The sequence below is a fragment of the Rhinatrema bivittatum genome, chromosome 4 (assembly GCF_901001135.1).
Source record: "Rhinatrema bivittatum chromosome 4, aRhiBiv1.1, whole genome shotgun sequence".
Classification (NCBI taxonomy): domain Eukaryota; kingdom Metazoa; phylum Chordata; class Amphibia; order Gymnophiona; family Rhinatrematidae; genus Rhinatrema; species Rhinatrema bivittatum.
Window position 1 is genome coordinate 360,660,634 of NC_042618.1, and position 21,252 is coordinate 360,681,885.

At 42.7% G+C, this 21,252-nt stretch overlaps 1 protein-coding gene across 1 annotated transcript in view; it reads left to right on the forward strand.

Annotated features, from left to right (window-relative positions):
- The window catches only part of ATP2B2 (ATPase plasma membrane Ca2+ transporting 2), a 1,801,891-nt gene that overhangs the window by 1,678,269 nt on the left and 102,370 nt on the right, over positions 1–21,252 (forward strand). The window contains exons 20-22 of the mRNA XM_029600768.1: positions 1,059–1,165; positions 6,316–6,507; positions 17,821–18,034. Of these exons, the coding sequence (XP_029456628.1) occupies positions 1,059–1,165; positions 6,316–6,507; positions 17,821–18,034 (513 nt within the window). The remainder of the gene's footprint in view (positions 1–1,058; positions 1,166–6,315; positions 6,508–17,820; positions 18,035–21,252) is intronic.

Here is a 21,252-nt window from a genome sequence, read left to right on the forward strand (position 1 = left end):
GCACCTTCTGCCCAGGAAGGTCCTATAGTGACAGCTGCCACCTTCTACTATCCCAGTTGCTGGAAATGGGAAAGGCTTGCAAAGGGTGGTGCATGCGGCTGATAGAGGGCAGTGTTAGGTACCTCCTCAAAGCAGGGCAGCACAACATAGTCAAGATCTCTGGATCCAAGCAGCAAAGGACAGCCATGCTGAGACAAATGGTTTTTATCACCATATTCTGGCACATGAGGGGTGAAGGGAGGGGGATGGTAGCCCCTGAATTACATTATAAACTTACCTGACAACTTAGTAACAGACGAAGAAAAGCACATATGCCCAGAATAACAAACAGTACTTGCTTATCACTGGCTCTTTGCCATATGAGGTATTGAATATGCGGCTGGGCTTCCAGTGGCACCTGGAAGGCAGCTTTTCTGCCAAATAAGATAAGGGTAATACTTTCCTCAGCGTGATACTGGCTGTTGGTTGATGCCCTTGGCTGTGAGGATGCATGTAATAAAGACTGGTTCAGTGGAAGAGTCAGATAGATATACTGTGTCTAGTACAGATTTAAGTTACAGAAATACCACTGATCCTGCCTTTTCAGATTCTGTAAGGAAGAACAGAAATAGCACATAGGAAACCATAAGACTGATCCTAAATTGTAATTATATTCAAGGAAACCAACAGATTTAAAACAAATCGTGGGAAGTATTTTTTCACTCAGCACACAATGAAGCTATGGAATCTGTTATTGGAGGATGTGGTCAAGGCAACTAGCATGGTGGGCTTCAAAAGAGGATTGTACAAGTTCCTGAAAGAAAAGTCGATAAACAGTTATTAGCCAGATAGACTTGGGAAAGCCAGCGCTGATCCCTGGGAGTGTGATATAAGAAATAGATCAACTATTGGGGATCTGCCAGTTACTTATGACATGAACTGACCATTGTTGGAGACAGGATGGGCATGATCAAGCTTGGTCTCAACCAGTATGGCATTTTTTATGTTCTTAAATAAAATGTAGGCTTTTTAAACTGGTAACTCACCAAGTGAAAGACTCCAACTTTGCTACTTTGCAGGAATAATTGACAGCACACAGGTGGATCAGAGGCAAGTTGTGGCAGTGACTGGTGATGGAACCAATGATGGACCAGCACTTAAGAAAGCAGATGTTGGTTTTGCAATGGTAGGTCATCCATCGTGTTATATAATTTACAAAATAGATGCTCCAAGCTAATAGGGTTACTTGGTTAACATTGAGTCAAGAGAGTCACAAAGTTGGCAATTATTTCTTTGACATGAAATGAAATGGCATGGGTATTTTTCAACAATTGTGGAAATACCTAAGAAAAGATATGCAAACCCATCCCTTTTCCATGCACACTACAAATTACATTTGTTGCTTCTTGGTTGACATAAATCTGGATTAAATCCCAGAATGCATTTGTATGGGGAAGCGGAAGGTGAGAGTTTAAAAACCAAGACTGACCAAAGAATACCTGATGGCTTGAAGATGGCAGCTTTGTAGATCTCTGACAATTGTATATATATTACTGGCTTTTTTTTCCCCACACTGTTTTCATCTGCTTAAATGTTATGAAATTTTGCAATTCATAATGAATTACAGTAAATCTTTGCATATGGTGAAACTGATTTTTTTTTTACTTCTGTTTTTAAAACAAACTTTGATGGCAAATTTGTAAGCGTTCATGAATGGACAACAGTCAGACCTCATGCACAACTCTTTATCAGTCCTATCTAAGAGTCATTTGCAAGACAGTAATAGCATTTGTTTTATTTTTAGTTCATTTGATCATTGTATCCCTCTAAAATGTGATGGCTGATTCAAGCTTTCTCTGAGTTTTCTCAATTTTTCTATAACATTATTTTTTTCAAACACTAGTTCTTTTGTTCACTTTTTAGCTTGCGAACATTATGGAATGGATTTTTAGTGGGAACTAGATAACTAATTAAAGAGTTAGTTGGCTACACCTGTTGGCAGAAAAGATTTCCCCCTTCCTTGCTGAGTGGTTAGATGTAGACACTCTGAAAGTGGGGTCCTGGATGTGTTCAAGGGACAGGGAGAATGTTTATCTGATTAACACTGATATTCAGTTTAGCCAGCTAACCTCGAGCAACCAAATGGCAGGCATAAATCTAGCCAATCTTCATATCCTGTTGTTTCATTTTGCTACTCGTGGATGGCCTATGAGCAGCTGCACTCATCCAAATGCCACCAGTGATCCCCATGCGGCAGGATGTCGATGCCGACTGCAATGCGGAGGATGCCACAAGCCTTCCTAGCACACGTGCATGCCAATACTTCCAGATTTAAAAGGCCCACAGCGGGAAAGCCGAGCACCCTCTGATGATGTAATCGATCTTCTCCTATAAAGCTGCCTCAGACATTCTCTCAATGCCTCAGCAAAAGTTGTCAGTTGTCTTCAATTTCAGCACAGCCTTGTCTTCAGCTTCAGCCACAGTCTTCAGTCCGTCTTTGTCATCATTCACAGTCTTTAGCCTGCCTTTGTCCAAGCCTGTCTTCAACCTAGCCTGTCCTTCAGTTCTGTCCATAGTTACAGATTTCTAGACTAGCAGTCAGCACAGACCTTAGGGCCCTGCCTCTGCGGTTGCGTCACTTGCACAACAGCAAGAGGGTTCACACTTACATGTACTCACAACAGGTTGCTGAGGCCAAGAGCTCAGTGAACGCATCTCCATGATTGTCCATCGCTGCCTTGGCCACCCAGATGCAGGACCAAAAAACAGAATTGAATGCTCTCCTGAACAAGTACATGCAACAGGCCCAGCAGCAATTTTACCAAGTAAATGGCTTCCTGAAGACCTTGTCTCAGTGCTTAGATATGATACAAACCCAACATCCAGGCCCTGTCCCAGTACCAGCTTTGGTGAAACCTGCATCTGCACCCATCCAAACCATGGAATCCATGATTCTGCTCTCACAACCTCAGAGGTATAGGTGCAGAGGGTTCCTCAATGTTTGCAAGATGCATTTCAAGTTAGAGCCGGCTTGGTTTTTTTTTCTGATCATGTCAAGATTACATATATCCTTTCCTTGTTGGATGGTGCCACTCTCGCATGGGCCTCTCCCTTGTGGGAACAAGATGACATACTCAGGAATTTGAATAACTTCACACAATAATTTTGCCTGATCTTTGACCAACCTAGGTGCGTCTCATCCGCTGTCACAGAACATATTCTTCAAGGCACCTGCTCAGTGGGCGAATATACAGTGGAGTTTCATACCTTGGCTTCTGAACTCATTTGGGGTGAAGATAACCAAATTTTTTTTTTTGGCTAGGATTATCCAGGAGAATAAAAGATGAACTAGCAGCTAGGGACCTTCCCCATCCCTAGACGTACTTATCCCTTGGCTATTCAAGTAGATCTGAGATTTCAGGAGCAAGCTCGAAAGAGGAAAGCCTTCCATTGGACCATTGCTGTGGCCCCTAAGCCTCTGAACCCCCTGGAGTCCACTCCAGAGCCAGCAAGGGTTGTTGACATTGAATTGGGCAGTATACAACTCTCAGTAGATGAAAAACAGAGGTGAAGACTACATAATCTCTGCTTCTACTGTGCAGCACAGGGACATTTTTTAGCCATTGTCCCGAAAGACCAGAAGCATCACTCACAACCACCAATCGCAGAATCACTCCAAACCTACACTGTATATACATCATCTAACAAACTGCATTCGATAAATCTATCAGCCATCGACCTTTACTTCCACTCCTCCCCCTGTATTCCCCCCGTTTCCTCTCATCTTAATTATTTCCCTCTACTCAAACCATAAACTGTAACCAGATCACAATCTGTGACTATATATACTACTAATTCACACATCAGTTAAATGTTATCTGTTATTGTTCCTGTTAAACGTTACAAGTATTACTGTTTCTTCTGCGTAACATTATATGTACTGTTGTTTCAGATGTAAACCGTTGTGAAGGCCAATTCCAAACAACGGTATATAAAAACACATAAATAAATAAATAAATAAATAAATAAAATAAATAGGAGGTCAGTTTTTCACCACCCTGTGTCCTCCCCACAATTAATGATACCGCTGTCCTTCACCTTTGGAAATCAGTCAGTTCAAACTGAAGCCTTGATAGATTTCGGAGTTGGGTCAACTTTATTCAGGACTTGCTTTTAAACCAGCTTGTGTTATTTCTTCCATCTATGGAGAACCCTTACCTGGTCATGTAACTTACCTGGTCATGTAGGGTCTCATCAAGAAAACCTTCCATTCTTTGTGCTACCTAAAGCATTCAGTCCTCTTATATTTGGATTACCCTGGCTCAGTCTCCATCAACTGTCCATTGGTTGAAGCACCTTACAGATCAACCACTGGGGTCCATCCTCCCAGGAACATTGTGCCACCTCATCTTTATCTCCAGACACTTCACTCCAGACCACCTTGCCTGAAGTACCAGACGTACTGCTCCAGTATATATCCTGTTCCAGCTTATACTATGAGACACAACCAGGAGTCCTGGCATTTTTCCATTCTGCTAACCATCCTAAACTTCTGAAGTCCATCACTATGGAGGTTTAGGCTACTGCCAAGATAATCAGAGCTGTCCTCATTCAACACAATGATCTTGGAACCTACAAGTCATGTCTTTCACGCCGAAGGGTCCTTGTCTGTAGAACAAGATCAGTTAGCGTATGCTTCTTTAATTCAACCCCAAAACCAAAGAATACCTGGACATCATGTTGGAACTCCAGAGATCCCGAAGCTAAAGATGTACATTTGAGATCTCCCCAGGAGTTGAAGATAAGAGACTTGGGTGGGGGCTTAGAGAAGGGGACAATGTTATGTTTTGTTGCTTGCGGATGGCCCGCAAGAGGCTGCACTCTCCCAAACAGCGCCAATGATCCACACTTGGCAGGATGATGACATAAACTCCAATGTAGCAGGACACCATGGGCCTCTCCAGTAGATGCCCATGCCAGGCTGCCAGATTAAAAGGGCCCATGACGGGAAAGCCCCCGTGTCACACTCTGATGATGTCATCAATCTTCTTCTTTAAGACTGCCTCATATATTCTCTTGATTCCTCAGCAAAGGTCATCTGTCTTGTCTTCAGCTTCAGCCACAGTCTTCAGCTTGTCTTTGTCTTCAGCCTCAGCCATGGTGTTCAATCTGTCTTAGTCTTCAGCCTCAGCTTCAGTCACAGTCTTCAGCCTGCTTTTGTCCAAGCCTGTCTTCAGCTTTGTTTCATCTTCAGCCTAGCCTGCCCTTTGGCTTTGTCCCTAGTTACAGATTTCTGGACTTTCTCTTAGTGTGGCCTGTGCAAAAGACTTGTTCGCCCACTGTTGGCATAGACCTTAGGGCCCTGCTTCTGAGGTTGTGTCAATGTTGCCACAGCAAGAGGGGCTAACACTTACATTGTTTGCAACACCTATTATGGCTAAAAGTGTGTTTATGTTTTCTGTCCACTCATCGAGACTTAAATCAGCCTCTGTAAGCTTTCCTTGCTTTACAAACTTGTGCACCTTTTATATAGTAATGAGATCTATCATTTCTTATTTGGTGTATACTATTCTTTGTTCTATTTTCACCATGATTATTCTAGGGCAATTTTCCTATTGCCCAGATTGTTGCAAACTGTGGGTACTTTTTACCCACAGACTTTGCATCAGTTTTCAAAGTGAAAGCACATCTGTACTTTTCCTTCAAAAACTGCGTAAGAAAAAAGTACCTGCATCCACTTGCACTTCCTTTTTGTGTGGGAACTTATTTCACCTAAAGCAATGGGCAGACTTTGAAAGTATGTGCATGGTTTGAATCCCCTCCCTAACCCATCCCTGGGAATGCCTCCCCCCAATTACAGAAACAAGTATGTGGGTATTGCATACCTGCTTTTTGCCATATTCAGAGTAGACAGTTTTCAGAGAGCTGATTTCCACAGTAAAACACTTTGAAAATTGTCCTTCCTATATACAGTGTATGTGATATTATTTGTTACTGAACTCACTAAATGCACATTGCTTATTAACTGACACATAAAGGCTGTGCTTATTCAACCACTTTTATGTATCTGTTTCCATGTTTCCAATATATGTGCTTATATATTTTTGCTTATTAATGGTAAGGCTAGTGCTTTGCCTAATTTCATTTTTTGATCATTACTTAGATGTTTTTCCTTTCTCCAATAAGAAGAACCCCGAAACCCTTTTGTTTATAATCTGTAATTAACATCTTTATTAACTATCATCTGTGAATGATAGTTTGTTTTTTTTTATCCATCAGCTATCTTTGCTTTTATTAATAAGCCATTTGACTGGTAGGCTTTGTGATCTTTTCTAGGGTATTGCTGGTACAGATGTGGCAAAGGAAGCATCAGACATCATCCTGACAGATGATAATTTCAGCAGTATTGTCAAGGCAGTAATGTGGGGCCGTAATGTCTACGACAGCATTTCCAAGTTCCTGCAATTCCAGCTAACGGTTAATGTTGTAGCTGTGATCGTTGCTTTCACAGGTGCTTGCATTACACAGGTAAGAGGGAAATCCAGGTTCTGCAATGTGTATGACATCAGGGTAAAATTGTGAGATCTTGTTCATAGCAAATGAAAGTTTGCATTGACCACCTTCCATGTTAGTGAAGTGGTCCTGCCTGATGTTTAGAACTGAAGCGTACAGCTTAGAAAGTGTCAAGCTTAAAGATCCCTTGTAACCATTAGGGGTAGACAACGTCCAGTCCCCATGGAGATCTGCTTGGGTTTTCAAGATATCCCTAATAAATATGAATAAGCGACAATGTATCTGCAAATCTATCCCTTGCATATTGTAAGGAACATCAAATCTCAAACCAGTAACCCTTGGAGCTCAGTACACGGATCCTCAGGATTAGCCACATGACTGACCAAGCTCAAAGCAAACTGGTAGTAATTATATAGTCTACCTGGAAAGGGTGGTCCATGCCCCTGGAAGCTCCCAATTAGACCAGCTTTGAGTGTGATAGTAAGCTATGTATAAGGAGTCCTTGCTTGATACAACCTCACTGGTCCAAATAGTCTTCTAAGGCTTTGTCTAAGAAAATGCATTCTGAAACTGACTGGCCTGATCCCCACCAGATTCCTGATCCATGCCTAGGCCTAAAGCCTCAAACTGTCTGCACCTCTCAGTTATTCGTCAGGCCATCAAGTTCCAGCCGTAGACTGCACCTGCAGGCTCAACCATCAGAGAACAACTGTGGCATTGGGTGAATACACCACCCAGGTACTGTGCATGGTGAGCTTACTTTCCAAGCTACTGCTTACCAAGTCCCCTGACCCTCTCCAGACTCCATCCTTAGCCTCCTTAGAAAAAAGGCCCCGGTAACATCTGACATACACTCATTAGGGATATCCTGAAAACCTAAGCCAGCAACTTTTCAAAACAGAAGAGCCATATCATGTTTTTGTTTTCTTTGTTCAAAATATTTTGAGAACCATAGTCCTGTATTAAATCAGGACACTCGTGAAAACCACCCTTTCTACCCCACCTCATCCCCAGACATTAGTCACTTCTCTCACTCAGTCTCCCCATCCCCAGACTTTTATTTCTCTTCAGCCCATGCCATTGTGGCCAGCATCTCATGACAGAATCACATTCAGGTCTCCAAAGAGCCGCATGTGGTTTTAGAGCCACAGGTTGCAGACCCCTTCCCTAAGCAGATTATTATTCACAGGGATTGGAGGTTGCCTTCCTCTGGTAATCCTGTACAGTTACTTTATCTCCCTGCATTTTAATTCAATCTCAGCTTGAAACTCATTCCATATCCATGTGAGTGAGTGCCACTTTTTCTCTATCTCAGCTTTTATCCTGGTACTGCTTCTGAATTTCTATGTGAAAACAAGCACATCACATTTTATCTCTCTGCACCTGATTTCTAACACTGATATAACCCTTTGTTCTGGGGTTTGCTGGTTCCCCTAGGGCCCTAAAGGTATTTATTCTCCGGGGCTGTCTTCTCAGGCATATTCCCCCTCACTGTAGATTCCAAAGGGTGAATTATTTCAAGGGGGTTAAAAGCACTCCTTCGAGGCCCTGGTGATGTGTGCGCTTTTCCATAAGTATGTGTAGCTCTATGTAGATATATTAGCTGCTGGGACAAACAGGCTGGTCACAGACTGGGTGTTCAAATAAAATTTACTGATTATTTCCAAATCTTCCATCAATGTCCAATCAGAAGATAACGTAGTATATTTACAAAAGGAAATATCATACAAGGAGCTTGCGTCCTCTGAGTACGTGCCCAGTCTCTCAGGGGATGTGGCTGATCACTTATCCTTTCAGTGTATAAACTGTCCCAGTAATAAGGGAAACCCTAATGGGGGAGATCCCGGAAAAATCCTACCTGAGTCCAAAGTTCAGTCTCTTGCCCACAGCCTGTGTCCTGGGCCCTTGGGGTGGAGATCCTGTGGAGGGTCACTAAAGATCTTGCCTCCTTCTTAAATGTCCAGTAGATGTGACTTCTCTGAAGGAAAAGTCTGATGCACACTAATCACTGATGCAGCCTAGCTCCCTGTGAGGAGGGTTGGATCAAAATCCTCCTCACAACAAAAAAGGGCCTTCTGTACTTCAAAAATCCTTTTCTCTGGCTGGATGCTGCTGTCACTGATACTGTTCCTTCTCTGACCTAGAAGGGTGGCTCACAGGTCTCCAGCCCTTGTCTTCAGGATCCACGACATAACCTTCATCATAAGGGTTCAAGGCTCCAAACCAGTCATCAAATATTCAAAAATATTAATAAAATCTATCTTCCAAAAAATGAGGCAGACCCTCGCAGGCAGGGAGTACACTCTCAAGGAATCTTCTCTAAAAGGAAGTACACTAACGGGCCGATACAGTAAAGTCTGCCGGAGAGCCGGTGCGCGCGATTCATTATTTAAATTAGGTCCGGCGTTAGATCTGGGTAAAAGGAGGCCCTAGGGACACGCTAGTGTCCCTAGGGCCTCCTTTTTGACAGGAGCGGCGGCTGTCAGCGGGTTTGACAGCCAACACTAAATTTTGCCGGCGTCGGTTCTCGAGCCCGCTGACAGCCACGGGCTCGGAAACCGGACGCCGGCAAAATTGAGTGTCCGGTTTTCGGCCCGACAGCCGAAGAGTGCACAGAAAAGCAGTTTTTACATCTTTTCTGTGCACTTTCCCGGTGCCGGAAGAAATTAGCGCCTACCTTTGGGTCGGCGCTAATTTCTGAAAGTAAAATGTGCGGCTTGGCTGCACATTTTACTTTCTGTATCCCGCGCGCATACCTAATAGGGCCATCAACATGCATTTGCATGTTGAGGGTGTTATTAGGTGCCGCGGGTTGGATGCGCGTTTTCCTCCCCTTACTGAATAAGGCGTAAGGGAAAACGCGCGTCCAACAGCAGGCTAACAGTGCGCTCCGTCGGAGCGCACTGTACTGTATCGGCCTGTAAGTTAGATGAGTAGACCCTACTCAGCAGGGAATATGCAAACTCCTCCTTACTCCTCAAAATCTAAACCAAAATGACCACACTGCTACTACTGCTAGCCCCCCAAGTAGAATTGGGACCTCCAATCACAGCCAACCTCAGAGGAGGGGCTGAAATGGACTGAATCTCCCACTAAGCCAGGCAGGTATCTAGGGCCATCTAGTGGATGACCAGGGAGTAGCCACATCAACATTTTGTGACTGAATGCAAATTATTTTGTCTCTCGATTATACCCACCTACAACTGCATAATAATCTATTGTTTGTTCACCTTACCAGAAGCTCCTATGCTACGTATTTGCACAAAAAAAAACATTAACAAACAGAAACAAAAGCAAAAAAATGAAGATGATATCTTTTTATTGGACTAACAATACATTTAGGTAGGGTTTAATTTGTGGGGCAATGGCCTGGATCGCAGTTTCACCACTTCTTTTCAGATTTAAGTCAGATCAGAAGTGGTGTTCTACTCCAACCCCAGTCCTGGCCTCCTATTCAGTGGGAAAGAGTGAGAGTGTGGGTGTGTGGGTGTTTGTAGGTCGGTGGGGATGGAGGGTGATCCTGAACAAATACTGCAGAGCAAAGAACAGATGCAAAAAGGAGTTGAATTAGCACAAGTTTGAAACTTGTGAACAGTAGTGCCATTAATTAAGGCTTTAGCCCTGGCTCGGATAATTGGCACTACTGTTCACAAGTACTGAACTTGTGTTAATTCAACTCTTTTTTGCATCTGTTACCCAGGGTTTAATTTCTGGCAGAATGACAAAAGAATGGGCGTTCTTCTATCTGTGTTTTTCCTAAAAGCCAATGAAGCGAAGCAGAGTTGGCATTGTAAATTAGTTGTGGCTGCCCCACAAAAAGGGAGTGCGAAATGTATATTTGCAAACACGCATGTAAGGGAGAGAGTGTATATGTTTGGAGAAGAGAGAGAGTTCACACCTAGCTCTGGCCCCGCCCCCTTACACAGTTCAGACCTGGCTCTGTCCTTGCTCACTCCCTTCCCCTTACCCCTCCATGGTTCCATTTCCTTTTTGTCTACAAATTAAGTCCTGCATTTAGGGTGTATGTGTGTAAAAGTACATGCAAAGCATGATTTGGGCAGAATTGGGGCAAGGAAAGGATTTACATGCATACTTTCAATTTTGAAATCCATGTGTATAAATCCAGACTCACAAAGTGAGACCAGCTTTATCTTTGTGCATATATACTGCACGGGCTTATACATACCACCATGAGATTCCAAAACAGATTTATTAACATAAATCCACTTTGAAAAGTTTGGTTAAAATCTGCAATTAAATATTACCCACAGATTGTTTCCTATTCAAGCTGTTTCAAAAGTACCCTCCTTTTGACTACTTTTCATGATCTAATACTTACTAGTCAGTCCAAGAAAAAGCTAGCACCCTGGGTTTTTTTTTGTTTCTGTTTGTTAATCTTTATTTTTATGCATTCAAGTGGACTAATACAGCAACCTATTTTATCCATGCTATATATTTGTTCTGAAAAACCTTCCTTCATTTCCACCCTGAAAGTAATTGCTTCAATTTATCCAAGGTAATATGAGATAGTATTTTAGTGAAAGGCACTACATAAACCAAAATGCTTTAATATTACTACTTGCAATAGTATTGTATCAAGCAGTCACATTTCAAGCCCTAATTAGCGCAGTTTTACACATTTGCCACTATACTGTGTTAGACTGATTGCATAACAAAGTGGTTTCTTTAGCTGAACTAGCAGGTGTTGTCTCTCTTTTGAGAAGTTGTTATAAAAAAAATCAGCACTGCTTTGTTGTGAGTGTGAAACAGCAACAGAAAAGATGATGAAAGAAATGCTCTGAATTCTTTCTTGTATCCCATAATTGTGTTGCTTACTGTTTTCAACTCACAGGCAGGACAATTTTCAAATCCATTTACTTGCTAAACAATTATTTACCTGAGTAAATCGCCCTCCTCAGAACAGGTGAAAAGTACATGTGGGATTCACAAAGCACATATTTTTAGCCACATTTTTAAAAAGGGGAAAAAATAGTGCATGCATCTGACGTTTTAAAACATATGTGCAATATTTCCCCTCGTCTCAGCCATTCTGCACAAAAAAGCAGGAGTATGCTATACAGCAGTTTTAACATGCACTTTACCCAAATTTTCAAAGGAGTACCACCAGCGTGGTTTCCCTTTGAAAATTCAAGTAAAACACATGCATTAAAACTGCCCCTTTGGTTTGCAACTAACATTTTGGATCAGGATTTTTTTTTACTGCCCTCTGCATGAATCTAGTTGTCTCTTTTTGAACATGCAGGGCTGCTCTGATGAAAAAAGCAGGGAAAACTCACTGAGCATGCCCAGTTTGTTAAGAAGCCTGAAACCCCTGGCCGCACTTCTGTCTCCATACCACCTCCTTTGCAAACCTCTCTGACATATTTTTTCTCAATGGCTCCATTGGATTCAATTGGGAAAGCCCTAGCACTCACATACATGGAAAAAAAAATCACCTATTATAGGGCAAACATTCCCATCAGCAGCTTTGGAAGGTACCAAGCAACAGAGAAGCTTCTGAAAACAAGGATGACAAAGCATTGTCACCCCAGGGCAACAGTACAAACTATGCAAGCACTTTTAACATCTAAAAATCTCATCAGCTGTTTCATAACAACACTTACACACCACTTGCCTTACAGAGAGCTCTTAGCTGAAGTACTGAGACACTATGCAAGCTCTCCAGGATGCTGCACTTACAGTACCCTTTCTTTATTCTTAGCTAACTCCTCTGCGTGTCCACATCTTGTGCCTCTGCAGCAGTTTCCTGGGTCAGGGAAGGCACTGACAGGCACAGTGTCTTATAACATGTGGCATACAATGAGTGTCTTACTGCTCTTCACTGGTGCAAGTGTTATGATGCCACTGATGTTGTCGCGGTGTGAAAATGATTTTTCAGCAGGCCAATGGTGCACTTAATCAGGGACCTAGAGTTGCAGTGTGCCCTTAAATCATACCCACTTAGAACAATAAAGAGATCTACAGCTCTTGATACAAATAAATAAATGTTGGTATTACAGCCTGGTGTACACTTAATGTGGCTTCTTCCCCTCTCTATAGGAAGCTACCATCACCTGAGGTACTTTGTGTGACTGAAAAAGAATAATCTGGCTTATGTATAGGAAAATGAGGCAGTGAATACATTCTGCAGCTCAGAGCAGAGTGACCCAAATAATCATATGTGCCCAATTCACCATCTTTCAATCTCCTGCACAACCTCTGCTCTGGCTGTGAATAGCAAATTTTTGTATTCTCCGGCCATCCTGAATAGCTATTCAGCTTCATTTATAGGCACAAATTAGATGAATCAGAAGACCTATAGTGCTTACCATCTAAAGTGATAGACAATGGTGCATACTCAGAGGAATCCCAGGCGCAGTCCTTTTTAAAACTGTGGGGACTCACGCTTATGTGTTTTACACATTTACATAGTAAGGGTTCAGTGTTCTTGGAATTAGCCAGTGGAAAGGGGTGTTGTTAAGAGGAATACAGAGCAGAAGGGTCCTATGCATTAAGGTTAACATGCACGCTAAAACAGTCTCTAAAAATGTTAGTGTATATGCACTAAAATTAACACACATGTGCATGTAAACGGTAGAACCCCAGGCACATGACCTGTGAAGGATTGAGAGGGTTAATCAAAATTATAACTGAACAAGTTTAGAATTGCATGGTAGCTTCAACAAGTGTGTTTTATGATTCCATGACCTGCATATGAGTGATATAGAAGCTCCAGGTGTCTTGCAGTTGGAGATATGTGGAGATGGAGATATGTGTGTGTGTGACTCAGTGGGGAGGGCTATAGTGAGGTGTAGCTTCCTAGAGTGAAAGGGTGTGTGTGGGTAGAGGGAGGTTATGAGATGTGTGTGCAGTATATGTGTGCAGGGACTGCTGGGGAATGTATGAGGATAGTGGTAGTGGTGTGTATGTAGGGGAGGGTACACTTTCCCCTTTAAACTTTCCATTCAGTGTTCTCTCCCCTCTCCCACTCTTTTCCCTCCCCTCTCCCACTCTTTTCTCTCCCCACTAGTACTCCCTCTCCCCCTCCTATTCAGGAGATGTCATCAGAATGCGTGCCTACTATTGGTTCATATGTGTTGTTCTGGGGAGGTTTGATGCATATGCTATGGAACAGAAGACTTTTTTTTAACTGGGGCAATGGGCTGGATCTTATGGCAAATAAGTGTGAGGTAGGCGGGCCAGAAAGATGGGAGAGATGGACCGGTTTTGGCCCATAGGCCATAGTTTGCCCACCCCTGGTATAGGGGCCATATACTTTTATTTGGGTTAAAACACCTTGAAGGGTTTCCAGCAAGGCCTGAAGGTGCCTTCAAGTTACACTTCCTGACAGTGCTGCTCATGACCCCAAGACATTCCAAAGTCAAAACGAGAGTTTGTTTACACTCCAGGCAGAGGCTGGATACGGCTGTTGATAGAAACAGGGCATAGACCGTGTGAACATCTCTTTGATGGCCTTATCAAGATCCTACCTCCAGCTCCATCTTGCCTGATCCAGCCACCTCCACTGTTTTCGCCACAGCTCCCGGGCCTCCTTCAGGTCCTCAATCTATAGAGTGAAATAGATTATAAAGTTTATTGTGCACTGTAGCTGCTACTGTGACCTGCATACTGGTATGCATATATGTATTCTACTGATGTCCAGAGTGAGTGCATGGCTCTTTGCATTCCCTTAATACATATAGAAATGATGTGCTGCCACCAGGCCCCAAATAACCCCATGAGATGGACACTCTATGAACTGCCATGGTACCCCCTTTTCTTAAGGAAGCAAGCTGGGCAGTCCAGCCAGTGGGAATATCCCTTTCCGGAGAGCACACAGCTTTAGGAGTAACAGGAACCATAGGACATCGTCTAATCTCTGCAGTTGGAACCATCATTCAATCTAATACATGTCCCATAGGAAATTCTAGCTCATAATTGCAGCTTTACTATATTTGTTACTATTGCTTTAGTTATTCTTGCCTACAATTTCACTCTTGCATTGTATTACCTTGGCAACACATGTACATTGATAATGCTATTAATGGACATCTATTGACTCTTGCCCTACTTGTAGGCCACTTTGGGGGCCCCCCTAATGACCGCCCATGCACACTTTAAACTGCCCCACTCACAGACACCTGTTGCCCCTCCTAATGTACACCCTAACCTGCCCTCACCCCTTCTACCTGCCAGCTACTTACCCCACTTGGGTATGATGCCTGGTAGTTAAAGATATGCTTCTTGTTCTTCTAGAGGTTCTTCCTGACTCTCTGGATGGGGAATAGCACCTTCTTGTGCTCCACCACCAGGGATGCCAAGCGGGCAACATCCATGGCAAAGAAGTTGGACTGTCTTGTTGGTGGTGGCATGGCTGAATAAATCCACCCTGGAAGAATTGAAAATTGCATGTCATGGAAGCATACATATGTATGCTTCATGCACAAAGATGTGAGCAAACGGAAAGTCTCACGCAAATGTACACCAATGTAAATGTGAAATGTACATGTTAAATTAATGTGAATTTTGTATCGTACACATGTAAATGTATAAAAATCATGCAGAAGTGCATACGAGTCCATATGTGTGCGAATATATGGGCTCGCATGCAATTCTTTTAAAGTTATCCTCCCTGCACGTAAATGGGCTTTTGAAAAAGCCCATTTACGTGCAGGGAGGATAACTGATGCTACTTTTACGCATGTATATTCTTTTGAAAATTACCCCTATGGATTCTGAAATAGGTAAAAGTGTTTCTAGGGAAAAACGAACCACTTGCTAGCTACAATTTAAGAGAAGCATCCTTAGAACTGACCAAATCAGGTGAAGATATACAGCTGGGATTTTAAGCTAAAACATAATTTATATGTTTATGTATATTTATACATATTTATAGTCTTCTAGTTGCTTTTATAAAATGATGTACAGTTTAACAAATCACATCCAAAGTAGTAATTGACCCTAACAGATATCTCCCACTCAGTTTATGTGATCAAATAGCTCCTTCTAGTGGTTATTGTCATGCATTGGAAATCAAATCACAAGAGCAGCAGATTTTATAACTTACAAAGCAATAGCATCCATTCTTCATCTAACACCTTTCCTATTTATAGTTACTTGGTTTTTTCCCTTGTTTCATGTAAACCGGCCTGATATGAATCCCTTTCATGAAGGCCGGTATAGAAATATTTTAAATAAATAAATAAATAAATAAATAACTCGTGTGTGATGGACTGTCTATAATGCACAGTTTATTTAGAAAGGCTAAATAGGTTAGGGCTCTTCAGCTTGGAGAAAAGGCGATTGAGAAGGGATATGAGAGAAGTTTGTAAAATCATGAATGATGTGGAACACATTAATGGGGAATGGTTACCCTTTCAAATAGTATTAAAAAGGGGTGGGACACATCATTAAACTAACTGAAAGCAGACTTAAAAACAAAGGGGTAGATTTTAAAAGAAGCGCGATCAGCCTACTTTTGCTTGCGCATCAGACTCAAGCAAAAGTACGCTGGATTTTAGTAGATACGCGCGGAGCCGCGCGTATCCACTAAAATCCTGGATCGGCGCGCGCAAGGCTATCGATTTTGTATAGCCTGCGCGCGCCGAGCCGCGCTGCCTCCCCCCGTTCCCTCCAAGGCCGCTCCGAAATCGGAGCGGCCTCGGAGGGAACTTTCCTTTGCCCTCCCCTCACCTTACCCTCCCTTCCCCTACCTAACCCACCCACCCGGCCCTGTCTACACCCCCCCTTACCTTTGTCGGGGGATTTACGCCTCCCGGAGGGAGACGTAAATCCCCGCGCGCCAGCGGGCCTGCTGCGCGCCGGGCCGCGACCTGGGGGCGGGTACGGAGGGCGCGGCCACGCCCCCGGGCCGTAGCCATGCCCCCGTACCCGCCCCCAAAACGCTGCCGACACGCCCCCGAAACGCCGCGACGACCGGGCCCCGCCCCCCCGACACGCCCCCGACACGCCCCCCTCCGAGAACCCCGGGACTTACGCGAGTCCCGGGGCTCTGCGCGCGCCGGGAGGCCTATGTAAAATAGGCTTCCCGGCGCGCAGGGCCCTGCTCGCGTAAATCCGCCCGGTTTTGGGCGGATTTACGCGAGCAGGGCTCTGAAAATCCGCCCCAAATTTAACAAAGTTTATTGCCACAACACACAATTAAGCTGAGGAGGCAAATGGTCAAGGTTAATAGTATAGCTGGGTTTTAAAAAAAAGGTTTGGACAAACTTCTGGAAGATAGGTCCATTAACAGTTAGATATGGGGATTGCCTCCTTTTACTTCTAGGAATGAGTAACAGGGAATGGATCTCCCCATTAGGATCTTACAGGTACTTACAAGTGATCTGAACTGGCCAGTGTCGGAAACAGGGCCCTGGATTTGATGGACCAATGGGCTAACCCTGCCTGGACCTTCTTATGCTCATATGTTCTTAACTTTATGACTAGTTTATCTACATGTATGCTCAGAGGAATCTATGAATACATGTCAGAGCATTTTGGAGTGCAGGCTACTCAGTTGCACAAGAAAAAATAGTGTTGTCTTAATTTTATATTAGTAAAGGTTTTCTTGGAAGACAAATTAAGTGTATAAAATTGAGGTAATGATTATAAATTTAATTAACTATGCAGGCTTAAGCAATATAAGCTTACTTAAATCTTTATCCCAGATCAGATCTACAGTTCTCCTGCTGTTTTACAGAAAAATAGAACAATAGCATTCTGTTTGTGATTATGAGAACTAACAGGATGGAATGTACTTTCACTGTTATGCAGAAGTTACAACACATTTGATAGTGTTTGTGTAAACATAGTTTATGTTCTCTTACTAAATACCAGAACCCAATGACTTTAGGTATAATTATTAAGTAGTTTCACTGGTGGCATATCCAGCTCTTGCTTGTACCATGGAGAGTGTTGGTGCTGCTGATTCATACTGGCAATAGCAGTTCATGGTGATAAGTGGAGTGGGAATTGTTACTATTGTACCTCCTTCCCTACGTTATAGTACTCCAAATTAAAATACAGTGCTAGCAGAAAAAGACGTGCTATACTGCCAGGGAGTCACTACTAAAACCCTGTTCTTTACTGCAGTGTTTCTCAGCTCAGTCTTGAAGGCATACTTAATCAGTCTAATTTTCTGGATATCTACAAGGAGTATGCATGAAATAGATTTGCCTACATTGGAGACCAGGTGTGCAGAAATCCGTTTCATGTATACTCATTATGGATTCCCTGAAAACTAGACTGGCTGGGTATGTCTCCAGGACTGGATTGCCTTACAGTGAAAGCAGATTTTTTACAGTAGTTTTCTTTTCATTTATTAAGGACTCCCCGCTGAAGGCTGTCCAGATGTTGTGGGTCAATCTTATTATGGACACTTTTGCCTCTCTTGCTCTGGCTACTGAACCTCCAACAGAGTCTCTACTGCTGCGGAAACCATATGGGAGAAACAAGCCTCTTATTTCACGTACTATGATGAAAAACATTCTGGGGCATGCAGTGTACCAGCTCACTCTCATATTTACCCTGCTTTTCGTAGGTAAGAGAAAAATAAGTATTACGGAACATAATTGTTCTGGCTTGGTAGATGTTGTCCCTGAACCATCTCATGTACAGGTGGGTATGCCGAATACATTAGGCACAACTGCAGTCCAAGCCATTTGCATTTTTGCAGTGGTAGCCTGAACATTTTGTTTCTGTTTCTGCAGATATATCGGCAGTGAATATGAATAAGGGCATAATTTTCTTTCCAGACATGGTCGTTGTAAGAGAAGAGAAAACATGTTTTATTAATTCCAAAGATTCTTGAATATTATTATTATTATTATTATTATTATTATTATTATTATTAATAAAGTGTGTAGGAGCACAGCCTTAAAGTCAACAAAATTATAAAAGTGAATGAAATCTGTGAAGCCCCTGGTTGTTGAAAATGGTTTCCAGGATAGTGTTTGCATTTTAGAGGGCAGGATCCATGGTTACAAGCCCCATCCATTGTTCAGATATTCTTCTTTAGAAAGAAGGAATAAATGATCAAGTCCCACATACATGTTTTAAAATGTTGGTCATAAAAAAAACAAGATTCTGACTATGGAATACTTACTGTTAATAAAGATGGGCAGCATGAACCTGAGTGCAAATAACATGGTTTGCAATTTGGCTGTGTGTGGCACCTGAGCTTAAAAAATCAACTTGGAGCAGTAAATTCAGCAAAAAGAACACATAATGCCAAGTATTAGATTCTGTAATTATATTCATCCGCTGGCTAGCTAAAAATGTTAGCTGAATAAACGTATCCTGCTAACTAGCTGGTATAGGCAGTGGCATGGGCGCATCACTGAACATATCTGGCTGTCTTAAACTTACCACCTTAAATGTAGTTGTTTGCAATATTATCACCAATGGACCATCATATTAAGACCGGTCTCTTTGACCTTCATTGCTTTGATGAATCCAGCAAGTGAAACAAGATAAGTGAATTTTATTTGCAAAGAAAATCATAAAAAAATTAAAAAACTGGGAACTTGGACCTATGATTAGAAGTAAAGCAATGAAGGTCAAAGAGATTGGTAGTGCTTAATATGGTGCTCCATTGGTGATAATATTGCAAACAACTACATTTAATGTGGATATAAAAGGGTGGTGTGTTATTCATTGATGTTTTAACAACTTGATGTGACTCTTTGTATTGTCTTAAACTTAACCAAATAAGTTTACCTGGCTAACTTTAGGACTGTTTTTTGATGCTTCTAAAGCTATCGACCTAATTTAGCTACCTCCCACCATTGTGCAGGAAAGCCCTGTACCTCGTTTTTGTGCCATGATAAAAAAATCATGCCACAGTACAGCCACAATATAGTGTTGTCAAGAAGGGCCAAATATCGTGAGGATACCCCCGCAATGATTTAGTATATCTCCCTATTAGCCGGACAAACACACTGATTATGGATCGCTGTATTTTTTCTAGTATTTTTTTTTTTGCAGAATGAATAGTAACCAGGGCCAGCGGAAGGCATTAGGTGGACTAGGCAGCTGCCTAGGGGGCCGGAAGTGGGCAGGGTGCCGCAGTCGATATGAGGGCACCATTTTTGAAAGTGAACGAGTCATGTGGCATGATGTGTAGATTGGCGTGATTGCGGAGGGAAAGAGAGATCACTTGGTAGGGTGACATCACTGCCTAGGCAGCTGAACATCTTTGCACCAGCACTGATACTAACCAATTGCAGAATACATTATTTTCTGAACTGCCACTTCCTTAACTGTAGCCACTTTTTCAAAGTATGCTCATCCCAGATCTCTGGTGAGAAATAAATGTTTTTCTCCTCAAAATATTACTTTGCCTGGTTTTCTTTTTCTGTTGTTCTTAACTCATGGTCTTCTTTCTACTTTCTCAAGCATACAATTTTTGTACATTTTTACAATCAATAGCCCATGTTGTAGGACAATCTATCTGGATAAATCCCTTAACAAAATTGTTCCCCCCTTGACTATAGGCCTTATGAGGTCCATATTCAAAAGTTAGCCAGCTAAATGAATGTTTGGGCACATATCCAGCTAAATTCTAGCCAGATAAGTTACAGGCATTCTCTGGGCATAACTGGGAGGAGTTGAGTTAGCTAAGTTAACTTCCTAACTCCAATATTCAGAGTTAACTGGATGACTTAGGCCTCGATTTTCTAAGGTCGCAGACCTTAGAAAATCCGGCGGTAACAGGGGGCGGGCCTGCGATAGCCTGCAGCGATACACTACGAAAATGACCCCCCTTAGCTAGCTAAGGCCTGGATTCACCATTCTATCGCAGAATGGTGAATCCAGTGGTAACGGGGACTGAGGGGCAAAGGGGGGGGCGGGCCTGCGAAAGCCGGCAGCCATCGCACCACCACGGTGTTATTGCCGGCTTTCGCACCCAATAGCACCACCGTGAAAGGTAGTGCTATTGGGCGCGCTACTGGCGATGATAACGTGGCTTACCTTATCGCCACCAGTGAAGACATCGCGGTGTCCGCCCTGATGCCGCCCCAACTCCTCCCCTCACCGCCCCAACTCCACCCCTAGCAAGCTATCGCATGCGATAAGCTTTACAAAATGACCCATTAAGTCTGGTCAGGCCATATAGCTCTCCTAATGTTATTCAGCTATAGTTATCTGGCTAACTTTAAGATAGCCATCTAGATTCAAGAGTGCGACTGCACTCTTGAATATACCTCTAAAGTTAGCTGGATAAGTTTATCCGGCCAACTTTTATATCCAGGCTGTGTCTGAATATGGACCTCAACATATTTATTTTTTAATAAAAATGTCATCCCTGAGATCACTCTGCAGCAATTTATACTGAATTTATAGTATGGCAAAACAAATGGGACGTGCATTTGCAAAGCATGAATTCTAAGCAGAATTAAAACAATGGGCAGCAGAGCCTAGAGTGCAACAATTTTGGAGGTGGCACCAGGGATTTCTATGCATGAGCACACAGGGGGTTCTGCTGGATGACTTGGTTAACGTCAAAATCTTAGGTGGCAGAGAAGCAACTGCAGGGAACAGGTGCGGAGAGGGAGAGACTGAAACAGGCAGAGTACAGAGCAGACCAAGAGAGACACATTTTGATCCCTAATCCAGCCTCCCCTTCCTTACTGTCTTGCAGGGAAGAGGGTAAGGTTGGAATGCACAAGAGTTCCATTTTAATCTCATACTTCTGTTTGTAATTTGTGATTACTTACTCTGTATTTTGTGAGGCTTTTATTGTGTGCTGTAGCTCAT